This window comes from Phyllobates terribilis, unplaced genomic scaffold, assembly GCF_046119375.1.
Source record: "Phyllobates terribilis strain yellow unplaced genomic scaffold, ASM4611937v1 Scaffold_5__5_contigs__length_657084704, whole genome shotgun sequence".
Classification (NCBI taxonomy): Eukaryota; Metazoa; Chordata; class Amphibia; order Anura; family Dendrobatidae; genus Phyllobates; species Phyllobates terribilis.
The window spans coordinates 620,541,469-620,554,794 of NW_027362765.1; the positions used below are offsets into that span (position 1 = coordinate 620,541,469).

The 13,326-nt window shown below is 43.8% G+C and overlaps 1 protein-coding gene across 1 annotated transcript in view; it reads right to left on the reverse strand.

Annotated features, from left to right (window-relative positions):
- Positions 1-13,326, reverse strand: part of LOC141273770 (protein ELYS-like) — a 112,169-nt gene that overhangs the window by 80,134 nt on the left and 18,709 nt on the right. The window contains exons 9-11 of the mRNA XM_073686107.1: positions 2,851-2,983; positions 2,592-2,770; positions 1,366-1,427 (exon numbers count right to left, since the gene is read on the reverse strand). Of these exons, the coding sequence (XP_073542208.1) occupies positions 1,366-1,427; positions 2,592-2,770; positions 2,851-2,983 (374 nt within the window). The remainder of the gene's footprint in view (positions 1-1,365; positions 1,428-2,591; positions 2,771-2,850; positions 2,984-13,326) is intronic.

The following is a 13,326-nucleotide window of genomic DNA, read 5'->3' on the forward strand; positions in this document are numbered from 1 at the left end:
ATCACTGGAAAATTTGTGGAGGGGTGTCGCTCGTCTTGGTTCGGTGCCTCCCTTCTTGCGATGTCATCCTCCTCCTTGCTTTGCGTGGATGACGCGTCCCGTATGTCATCTATACAGTCCCCTGCCATTGCGCTCCTGTGCACGCCTACTTCTCTGCCCTGTCGAGGGCAGAGCAAAGTACTGCAGTGCATGTGCCAGAACAGGTCAAAGAGCCCAGGCGCATGCGCACTGCACTACTGTACTCTGCCCTCATCAGGACAGAGAAGTATGCCTGTGTAGGAGCACGATGCCGGGAGAATCTGTGGATGACGTACAGGACGAGTCATCCACACAAAGCAAGGAGGACAACGACGCTGGACAAGGACGGGCGACACCCCTCGGACCAGACTCGACCGCCACGCAGGGAAGTATAATAAAACATCTTTTTATTGTCTTGCAGGCCGGCTTGGGGGCATATACCCTGCATTATAGAATGCTGTATATCAGGGCTGAACGGTGGTGGCCATATCTTATATGGGACAAACCTTGTGACAGGTTCACTTTAATGATTTCCATTGACAAGCAGAAACAAATGTTCAGACATTGCATTTTTGCTGCAAATGCTTCTGCCCCAAAACAAAGCGTTGGAAAAAAAAACACTGCGTACAACCGTGCATTTTGTTGTATGTATGTATGTATGTATGTATGTATGCATGCATGGTGTATGTATGTATGTATGGTGTATGTATGTATGTATGGTGTATGTATGTACGTACGTACGTACGTACGTACGTATGTATGGTGTATGTACGTATGTATGTAAAACATTATTTTTCCCATTCATTTGAGTAGGTGAAAAGTGTTGCAAAAACAAAGTGCATCTACTGTATATAAACTGTTCTAAGAAGATTTAATGATCAAAGGGAATCTCTCAGCAGATTATTGCTACCTCCTCTAAGCAGCATGATGTAGGCAAAGAGACCCTGAATCCAACGATGTACCACTTTGATTACTGGGCGCAGTAGTAGGGACACAATTTTTAGGTTTAGCAATGCAGCAGAGATGAGAAAGCTGCCCCTGCCCACACCAGGCTCTCTACAGACAGTGAGGTGCTTATCACAGAAGGGGGCTGAGTTGGACGATTGCCGGCCTGCCGGATCCTCACAGCAATGTTAATCAAGGTGATTAAAGTGTAACACCACCACACAGCGTGGACATATGACACCATTGAGTTTAGTGCTTTATCTCCGTCATGCTGTCCTTAATTTACATAGCAAAAACATGCTGACAGATTCCTTTTAAAGAAAAAAATTATAATTTTCAATAAATAAAAATCTCAAGCAAATTTGTCAATTTTAGATAGGAAAGATTTAATTGTTCTTTTACCTCTTTATGAAAGCCAGTGCATGTGATGTGGATAACTCCGGAATTCAACAAGCAAGTAGCATCTTCAATATGACAGAAAACAAAAAAAATATCGTCAGAAAACTCATTAAACCTAAATTAGTTTTTAATTTTTTTAAAAAGTTTAAAATATCCAAGAAATTTCGTTCCACTTCATGATTGTGTTCCACTGGTTGTTGGTTCTTCCCCAAAAAATTAGAATTTTATATCTTCATGTTTGAAGCCAGAAATGTGGCAAAAGGTAGAAAAGTTCAAGGGGGCCAAATACTTTCACAATGCACTGTGTGTCCTGCTAATAAGGCGTGGGATGGAGAGATGGCACATCATTCCTACTGATCACAGGTGAGGACGGGAGAGGGACAGACAAGGGGTGCATCATTCCTGATGACAGGTGGGATGGAGAAGTGGCATTTGTTCTTGGTGATATATAGGGATGAGATGTGGAATGGACAGATGGCACATTATTGCTGCTGAAAGGGTGAGGAGGAGATGGGTGAGGTGGAACACTGTACCTGTTTATGACAGGGAATCAACTTACAGTGTCCATTTTAGGACATGATCAGACATCAAAGTCAAACATCAGAATTATGCCAGTTTGAGGCTAAATACCTTGTCTGAGAACTGACTGACATGTGATAAAAAAAAAGTCACTATTCGCTGGGACTTGAACCCAAAACTTTGTCCAGAAGCCAGTGCACTTACCATTGAGCTATTCACTCAATTGATGAAAGAAGTTTTTCTTGGCTTATGAGATCAACCATGAAAATACCCGAGGTGTCTAAAAGTCACTGTGATTCTGATGTTTGAAGAAAGTCAGATATCAGAATCACATATCAAAGTCACACATCATTTATATTTGGCTTGGAGGAGGTATGTGCGAAAGTCCCAATGAGTTGCAGACTGGTTTGCACTGAAAATCATATAACCTAATAGAACGCCTAGATTTATTCAGTGTATAGCTCAATGGCTACTGCACTGGCTTCTAGACAGCTTTCAGTTCAAATCCCAGAAGCGAACAATGACTAATAATGGCACAAAATCAGGGTGCCGAAATAATGCCAGAGCAAGTACTATCACAGGGTCAAACTGTAGCAGGAGGGGTACATAAACATTATTATATTAAAATAGGTCTAATTTATATAGGAAAAAATATATATAAATTAATTTACTATTCAAGGCCATCAATAATAATTAAAAATAATCATTACCAAAATTATAGGTGCTTGGAAAGTAGAACTGTTCTGGTGGTGGATATGCAGGCGGAACACCTCTACTCAAACTACGTTCATGTACAAGAACATCAAAGATGGTGTCATCAGTCATGTTTGTCAAGGCTTCAAGAGACCAAAATGCAACATATGAACAGTTTCTAAGAAACTGACCAGGCCTGTGAGAGAAAGAAAATAATTGGAGTATACAATGAAAGGAATGCCATTACTCTCCTCTCCCACAAAAAAAAAATCTTACCTTAACGAATCCGGCATCTGTGCTTGATACCAACGATTTATATCAAACACTCCCATGTAAATTGAAGGCTTATTTTGTCCATACGTATTAACTTGCCAGCTAAATATTGACACGCTGGTATCAGGCGATGTAACTGAAAAGAAATCATATTGCTAGAAATATGTACAAAAACATTATTTGCAGTCTATAATAATACCCTAGAGGGCTTTCCATTTCATTGACAAATCTTGAAATAAGTTTTAACCTGCAGGTCACAATTTTTATTAGAAGATTTTAAAACTCCACAAAGTACATGCATATAAGGTACTGCATTTTCAGACAGACACCGTCTTTAAATGGGTTGTCCACTACTTGGACAACCCCATCTCAATCCTTGTTTGGCACAGTAAAATAACACCCATAGGGCAGAGTGAAGCAAGCGCTGATTGGCCGCAAGGATCGTATGACAATGTTATGCGAGCCCTGGGAGACCCCATGTCGACACCTCGGGAACAGCACCGGCAACAGAGGTGAGTATATGTATTATTTTACAAGGGGAAAACATAGGGATTGAGGAGGGGGTTTCCCCGAGTGGTGAACAATCCTTTTAACTGCAGTATAAAAGTAATACATTTTAACTGGATTGGAAACCTTGTGTGTTAGTATCACAAAACCTATTTAGATGTTCTATTGCATGTGTTTTTAATGACGTAGAAGTGAATCTTACATAAAATATTACATATGTTGCATTTGATAAAATACATAATCACTGTTGCAGTTACTTTTCATTAAAATTTGCATCTGTTCTCCTGATATTAAAGGGAACCTGTCACCATGAAAATGCAGTCCTATCTGCAGGCATCATGTTATTGAGAAGGAAAATCAAATTAGATTGATCTATAGTTTACTGAAAAAAAGGTCCGTATAACCCGTATTTTCATCACAAACCTCTGCCTTTTGAGATTTTCTGTCCAGTTGGCGGTCCTATCAGTGATTGACAACTTTCTCTGTACAAGTGTACTTACAGTGATAGATGTCAATCATTGACAGGACTGCCCACTGGACTGAAAGTCTCAGAAAGAACAGATTTAGGTGATGAAAACAGCTTATACTGAATTTTTTTTTTTCCACAAAACTATATATCAATCTAATCTGTTCCTCCTCCTCCTCAATAACATGATGCCTGCAGATAGGACTGCATTTTCATGGCGACAGGTTACTTAAAAATTTTCTTTTTTTATTGTTTACAGCTTATTGCCAAAGGAACCGGCCACAAATGCAGTCTAGCAGCAGTAGCCGAACACACACAGTACGTGCAAGCGCTTTACAGTGAACCTGACATCTGACACTTCATGCCCAATCCACTAACTGATCTCAGCCACTGCCTGAATCATGCCACCCTCAGATTGGGCAGCAAGTATCAGATGTCAGATTCCCTTTAATAGCAGGTCATAAGCACTTAATTGAAGCGGTTGGAAAAAATCTAAACATCTTATTCTGAATCATAAAAGGGCGAATCCCAATAAATAAAAAAAAAAACACAAACCCACATTGGGTAGAGATGAAACTTCTAGATAAAGATGGGTCTGGCTCTGAAGGGTCGTGCTTAAGGGTCTTAATCTGAAATAAGCCGGAAATAGGCCAGAAGGTAGGAGTAACTATTTACTAATTGTGCTTAGTTTCTCTCTCTCATTCACACTTAAACCTTCATTATGCTTACATACGCCCTTGCTGTCTTTGCACCACTAATCCTTACTCTCCTTCGCTATCCCCCAAACCCCAGCACTCTCTAACCAAATAATAATCTCTCCTTCCCGCTTACCCCCTCACCTGACCTCATCTGCACACCTGCTCCTCAACATCAGATCTATCTATAAACATAAAACAAGCCGGACACTCTCCTTCTCCCAATCCTGGAGCCCCATAATTCCCAACTCCCACCAATTCCTCCTCCTATCGCTTCCAACCAACTGCAAACTACCGCAACCTCTCCCAAATAAAACCCGCGCCCCTAACGCCCACCCCCCTGCTCCCTCTCTCTGGAGCACTTTGGAACGCCCACTCTGTCTGCAACAAGCTCTATTTTGTCCACGACCTCTTTACCTCTCAGAGAGGCCCATCTCTCCTTCCTGGGCATCACAGAGACATGGTTGACACACGCCAACACTGTCTCCCCTGCTGCGCTGTGTTATAGTGGGCTCCACTTCACCCACACTCCTCGCCCTGGTAACAGACATGGTGGAGGAGTAGGTCTTTTCCTTTCTACCAACTACACCTTTATCCCTATCCCACCTCTACCCTCCCTTCTTTTGAAGTCCACTCTGTCCGCATCTACTCTCCCTCCAAGTGGCTGTCATACCGACCTGAGAGCCCGGTCACTGCCTTTATTGACCAATTCTCCTCTTGGCTTCTTTACTTTCTCTCTGCTGACATTCCCACAATCAACATGGGTGATTTCAACATCCCCACTGACATTCGCCAGTCAACAGCATCTAAACTCCTGTCGCTTACTTCATCCTTTGGACTTCGTCCTCCTGAGCTACCCACACAGACGGACACACACTAGACCTCACCTTCATCCGACTCTGCTCCCGATCTAACCTCAAAACCTCCCCCTTACCTTTATCTGACCACCATATACTCTCTCATCCCAGTTCTCCTCACCTGCCACCCATGCCCAGCAACTAGCACACCCCCGCAGAAACCTTGCACATCTAGACACTCGTACACTCTCTGACTATTCTACCACTGATATCCATATCCTCACTGCACGACACCGTCAACGCCACTGCTTTCTACAATGCCATTCTCACATCAGCTATTGACTCGGTCGCCCTCGACACTCATTCCCCACACTCATCCCATCCCTTACCCATCTCTTCAGCCAATCACTAACTTCTGGTACCTTCCCCGCTGCCTTCATGCATTCCACAATCATGCCCATCCTCAAAAAGCCATCCCTCGACCCAACCGCCTTGTCTAGCTACCGCCCTATATCGTTGCTCCCATTTGCCTCCAAAAGCCTTGTGCAACACGTTCACGCTGAACTTTCCTCTCACTTCTCATCTAACCCTCTTCGACAACTAACAATCTGGCTTCCACCCACACCATTCCACCGAAACTGCCCTTACCAAAATTACTAATTACTTACAGCCAAATCTGACAATTCTGTTCTCCTTCTTGACCTGTCCTCAGCCTTTGACACAGTAGACCACTGCCAGTCCTACTACAGATCCTCTCTTCCTTTGGCATCAAAAACTTGCCCTATCTTGGATCTCCTCATACCTTTTTAACCGCACATTTAGCATCTCCCACGCTACCTCCTCATCCCGCCCCCACTCTGGGAGTCTCTCAAGGCTCTGTCCTAGGACCACTACGCTTCTCAATCTATACCCTTGGCCTGGGACAGCTCAAAATCTCACTGCTTCCAATACCATTTGTACGCTGATGACACCCAGATCTACCTCTCTGGCACAGATGTCACCGCTCTGCTGTCCAGAATTCCAGCATGTCTATCAGCCATATCCTCCTTTTCTCCTCTTGCTTCCTAAAGCTCAATGTGGACAAAACTGAACTCATCTTTCCCCCATCTTGCGTATCTTCCCCACCTGATATTTCTATCACAATAAATGACGCCACACTTTCCCCAGTACCGGCAATCCGCTGCCTCGGAGTAACCCTTGAATCTTCCCTGTCCTTCAAACCCCATATCCAAGCTCTCGCCACCTCTTGTTGCCTGCAGCTCAAAAATTTCCAGAATCCCTCCATCTACTAAACTGGTTGTGCATGCCCTCATCATATCCCGCCTCGACAACAACAGCATGCTCCTCTGTGGCCTACCTGCTACCACTCTCACACCCCTCCAGTCCATCCTCAACTCTGCTGCGTGACTGGTTCATCTCTCGCATCGTTACTCCTCCGCTACCCCCCTTTGCAAATCTCTTCACTGGCCCCCAATTGCGCAGAATATCCAGTTCAAACTACAAACACTGACCTACAAAGCCATCCATAACCTTTCCTCTCTGTACATCTCTGAACTAATCTCCCGATATATTTCCTCACGTAATCTCCAGTCCTCCAAAGGCCACCTCCTCTCCTACATACTAATTCGTTCCTCACCCAATCGCCTCCAAGATTTCTCCCCATCCTATGGAATTCTGTGCCTCAACACGTCTGATTAGCCTCCACATTTGGATCCTTCAGACGGAACCTGAAAACCCATCTCTTCAAACAAGCTTACAGCCTGCCATGACCTTGCTTGCTGCAACCTCAACACCAAAGCTACTGCAACCACCCCCAACCTACTGTCTCCTTCCCCGTTCCTGTAGAATGTCAAGAAATCCCTGCCTATGTGCTTATTATTCCCCTAAATCCCCGCCTCTGTTTAGTTATCATATCCCCCCCTCCCCTGCACATCACAGGGCCCTGTGACAAATATACATATGGATAGAGATATTGATATATATATACATACACACATACATATATTATATATACAGTACAGACCAAACGTTTGGACACACCTTCTCATTTAATGATTTTTATGTATTTTCATGACTATGAAAATTGTACATTCACACTGAAGGCATCAAAACTATGAATTAACACATGTGGAATTATATACTTAACAAAAAAGTGTGAAACAACTGAAAATATGTCTTATATTCTAGGTTCTTCAAAGTAGCCACCTTTTGCTTTGATGACTGCTTTGCACACTCTTGGCATTCTCTTGATGAGCTTCAAGAGGTAGTCACCGGAAATGGTTTTCAATTCACAGGTGTGCCCTGTCAGGTTTAATAAGTGGGATTTCTTGCCTTATTAATGGGGTTGGGACCATCAGTTGTGTTGTGCAGAAGTCTGGTGGATACACAGCTGATAGTCCTACTGAATAGACTATTAGAATTTGTATTATGGCAAGAAAAAAGCAGCGAAGAAAAACGAGTGGCCATCATTACTTTAAGAAATGAAGGTCAGTCAGTGCGAAAAATTGGGAAAACTTTGAAAGTGTCCCCAAGTGCAGTTGCAAAAACCATCAAGCGCTACAAAGAAACTGGCTCACATGAGGACTGCCCCAGTAAAGGAAGACCAAGAGTCACCTCTGCTTCTGAGGATCAGTTTATCTGAGTCACCAGCCTCAGAAATCGCATGTTAACAGCAGCTCAGATTAGAGACCAGGTCAATGCCACACAGAGTTCTAGCAGCAGATACATCTCTTCAACAACTGTTAAGAGGAGACTTTGTGCAGCAGGCCTTCATAGTAAAATAGCTGCTAGGAAACCACTGCTAAGGACAGGCAACAAGCAGAAGAGACTTGTTTGGGCTAAAGAACACAAGGAATGGACATTAGACCAGTGGAAATCTGTGCTTGGTCTGAGGAGTCCAAATTTGAGATCTTTGGTTCCAACCACCGTGTCTTTGTGCGACGCAGAAAAGGTGAACGAATGGACTCTACATGCCTGGTTCCCACCGTGAAGCATGGAGGTGGTGTGACGGTGTGGGGGTGATTTGCTGGTGACACTGTTGGGGATTTATTCAAAATTGAAGGCATACTGAACCAGCATGGCTACCACAGCATCTTGCAGCGGCATGCTATTCCATCCGGTTTGCATTTAGTTGGACAATCATTTATTTTGTCAACAGGACAATGACCCCAAACACACCTCCAGGCTGTGTAAGGGCTATTTGACCAAGAAGGGAGAGTGATGGGGTGCTACGCCAGATGACCTGGCCTCCACATTCACCAGACCTGAACCCAATCGAGATGGTTTGGGGTGAGCTGGACCGCAGAGTGAAGGCAAAAGGGCCAACAAGTGCTAAGCATCTCTGGGAACTCCTTCAAGATTGTTGGAAGACCATTTCCGGTGACTACCTCTTGAAGCTCATCAAGAGAATGCCAAGAGTGTGCAAAGCAGTCATCAAAGCAAAAGGTGGCTACTTTGAAGAACCTAGAATATAAGACATATTTTCAGTTGTTTCACACTTTTTTGTTAAGTATATAATTCCACATGTGTTAATTTATATACATACACACACAAATATATCTATCCATCAAACTATACACTGTAGCTCACAAATCAGTTATATGGATGTCTGGCACAAAAATACCACTGCTAAGTGCCACATTGCGTAACTGCAGGGCAGTTTGATTAGCACATATGCATATATAGTAGCTCTATACAGCTACTCCACTGACGTCTCAACCTCAGTCACCTTACTGATTTAATAAATGTAACCAGGGCTGTGGAGTCTGTCTCCAATTAGGTGGAGTCGGTATAAAATGGACCGACTCTGAAAATATATAATAAATTGGGTACAGTAGTATAATGCAGGATGTGCTGTAAATGTTTTCCTAAGAATTTGGGAAAGTTATGAAATGTCCTATAAATGTCTTTTCTATTCCTGATCTAAGGATCTGGGCTTTTAGTTGAGATAAATCTGTGCTGCACTTTATGTACACGCTCAGTAGTGAGGCCGTGCTGTGGAGTCGGAGGTTTAGCTTACCATGTTGGATTTACCAATCTGTCGGCGTTGCACCTTTGCCCTCAGCCCTGTGTACTCTGCCGATCTCCTGGCATGAACAAATGTCACATGACCACGGCAGCAATTATGGGATATTTGTATGTTAAGAGACAAGCGGGGAACAGAAGGCTAAAAACAGAAGAGCAACATCATATTGCTTTTTTTCACCATTATTAATTTAGATAGCAACTTGGTCCATTATTAAAGGGAATCTGTCACCCCCTGGCCCTTATCTGACCTCTAATATTGGCATACAGGTGATAGAAATGTAAATGAATACCTACCGCTATGGCCCAGAGTAGAGGTCTAGTTGATTTAAAATGTCTTTTTATTCAATCCGTATACTGATGCTTGGGGTGAAGAAATCCCTGCCTACTTTGTGAATTACAATGTTACCCAACCCCACTCCCCTGCATGTGACGTGCAGTCTCATCTTCCAGGTCCCGCGCACGCTCACCTCACCTTTAAAGGGAATGTGTCACCCCCCTGGGCGATATCAGACCTCTGGGCATAAAGGACTTTAATCATTTCTTTTTTCCATAGGCTTGGTGTCCGGGAGACGCCTAGCAATCCCCGCCTGTGTGCTTATTATTCCTTCAAATCCCCGCCTCTCTGCTTAATTATCATATCCCCCCTCCCCTGCACGTCACAGGGCCCTGTGACAGACCCTGTGACGTGCACTGTGCTCCCTGACTTCCGGGCATGCGCAGAGGGCCGCTCACATAGAGCGCGCTTTGCTTCATCCAGGCCCGTCTACCTGTGCTCTGCGCTGCAGGTTTCTATTGCGCAGGTGCCGGAAAGTGACGGTGACTCCCGGCGCCTGCGCAATAGAGCCCTGCAGCACAGTGCACGGAGAGTCGAGGCCGGGATGAAGCAAAGCGCGCTCTATGTGAGCGGCCCTCTGCGCATGCCCGGAAGTCGGGGAGCACAGTGCACCACACAGGGTCCTGTGACATGCAGGGGAGTGGGGGGATATGATAATTAAGCAGAGAGGCGGGGATTTAGGGGAATAATAAGCACATAAGCGGGGTTTGCTTCAAGCCTGTGGAAAAAATAATTAATTAAAGTGCTTTTCTCTGCAATCAGACCTCAGCTATGGGCCATGCAGGTATGTATAGATTAAGGCTGCGTGCCCACTATGCGTTTTTCAAGAGCTTTTGCCGTGGAATTTCCGCAGCGAAAACGCTTAAAAAACGCTTGGTAATATGTGCCCCATGATCCCCAATGATAATCCGCATGTGCTGTGCGGAAATTTCCGCTGCGGATTATCAATGCGGAAAAATACGCAGCATGTCCATTAATTTTGCGGACACGCAGCGTAATAGTAAAATGGTACCTGTAAAAAAAAAGAATTTAAAATAAAAAAATAAAGATTATACTTACCTTCTGATGTCCTCCCGGTCTCCTCAGCGATGCGTGCGGTGTGTTGGGCGGCTCGCGGTGGTGTGAGGACCTGACATGACGTAATTGAGTCATGAGACAGGTCACGCGACCACTGACGTCGGCGGTCGCGTGACCTGTCACATGACTCAATGACGTCATCGCAGGTCCTTCACACCACCACGAGACACAGGGGAAACTGGACACATCAGAGAAGAAGACCACGGGCCATCGGAAGGCAAGTACAATCTTTATTTTTTACTTTTCACCATTCTTATTTTATTCATTTATTTTTATTTTCCTTTTTAACTATTACTTGGTCACACTATATATGCTGGTTGCATGGATTTATATAGTGTGACCAAGTTGTCAAGCACTTTCCAAGTGATGCTAAAATCGCTTTGAAAAGCGCTTAATAACCCGCATGTAGAAATGCATGCAAAAACGCTTGACAATGCTTCTACCTGGCGGGAAAAACGCATGTAAAATCCGCATGCATTTCTGCATCGTGGGCACATAGCCTTACTTTTCTATAACCTGTATGGCCATAGTAGTGGTATGATATCACCCGGGGGGGCCACAGATTCCCTTTAACACGAGTCACACTTTTTTCTCCCGGTTATGTTTCCAGCAGTGATCTTGTGAGCAGACGCCAGGGAGTCACATAGCTAGGAGAAAAAAAAAGTGCGCCTTGTGTTAAAGGTGATGTGAGCATGAGCGGGACTTGGAAGACGAGACTGCATGTCACAGGGCAAGGGAGTGGGTGTGGGGGACATTGTAATTCATAAAGTAGGCGGGGATTTCTTCCCGTCCCCCAAGGATCAGTAAACAGATTGAATAAAAAGACATTTCAAACCAACCAGACCTCTAATATGAGGCATACAGGTATGTATAGATTTACATTTCTATCACCTGTATGCCCATATTAGAGGTCTGAAAAGTCCCAGGGGGTGACAGTTTCCCTTTAAGAGGTTGTCCAGCAGTGGTCACCCCCTTTAATTTCATCTAATGCACAGCATCTAGTGCTCTGAAAGAGTAAATCTACTAAACAGCAGAAAAGGTTTAAACATTTAGATTTTTTTTTCATGCTTTTGCGGAATATAGTTACTTACAGTTAGGTCCATATATATATTTGGACAGAGACAACATTTTTTCTAATTTTGGTTCTAGACATTACCACAATGAATTTTAAACAAAACAATTCAGATGCAGTTGAAGTTCAGACTTTCAGCTTTCATTTGAGGGTGTCCACATTAAAATTGGATGAAGGGTTTAGGAGTTTCAGCTCCTTAACATGTGCCACCCTGTTTTTAAAGGGACCAAAAGTAATTGGACAGATTAAATAATTGTAAATAAAATGTTCATTTCTAGTACTTGGTTGAAAACCCTTTGTTGGCAATGACTGCCTGAAGTCTTGAACTCATGGACATCACCAGACGCTGTGTTTCCTCCTTTTTGATGCTCTGCCAGGCCTTCACTCCGGTGGTTTTCAGTTGCTGTTTGTTTGTGGGCCTTTCTATCTGAAGTTTAGTCTTTAACCAGTGAAATGCATGCTCAATTGGGTTGAGTTCAGGTGACTGACTTGGCCATTCAAGAATATTCCACTTCTTTGCTTTAATAAACTCCTTGGTTGCTTTGGCTTTATGTTTTGGGTCATTGTCCATCTGTAGTATGAAACGACGACCAATCAGTTCGGCTGCATTTGGCTGGATCTGAGCACACAGTATGGCTCTGAATACATCAGAATTCATTCGGCTACTTCTGTCCTGTGTCACATCATCAATAAACACTAGTGACAAAGTGCCACTGGCAGCCATGCATGCCCAAGCCATCACACTGCCTCCGCCGTGTTTTACAGATGATGCGGTATGCTTTGGATCATGAGCTGTACCACGCCTTCACCATACTTTTCTCTTTCCATCATTCTGGTAGAGGTTGATCTTGGTTTCATCTGTCCAAAGAATGTTCTTCCAGAACTGTGCTGGCTTTTTTAGATGTTTTTAGCAAAGTCCAGTCTAGCCTTTTTATTCTTGATGCTTATGAGTGGCTTGCACCGTGCAGTGAACCCTCTGTATTTACTTTCATGCAGTCTTCTCTTTATGGTAGATTTGGATATTGATACGCCTACCTCCTGGAGAGTGTTGTTCACTTGGTTGGCTGTTGTGAAGGGGTTTCTCTTCACCATGGAGATTATTCTAAGATCATCCACCACTGTTGTCTTCCGTGGGCGCCCAGGTCTTTTTGCATTGATGAGTTCACCAGTGCTTTCTTTCTTTCTCAGGATGTACCAAACTGTCGATTTTGCCACTCCTAATATTGTAGCAATTTCTTGGATGTTTCTTTTTCCTGTTTTTGCAGCTTAAGGATGGCATGGAGAGCACCTTTGACCGCATGTTTACTTCACAGCAAAACCTTCCAAATGCAAGCACTACACCTCAAATCAACTCCAGGCCTTTTATCTGCTTAATTGAGAATGACATAACGAAGGGATTGCCCACACCTGTCCATGAAATAGCCTTGGAGTCAATTGTCCAATTACTTTTGGTCCCTTTAAAAACAGGGTGGCACATGTTAAGGAGCTGAAACTCCTAAACCCTT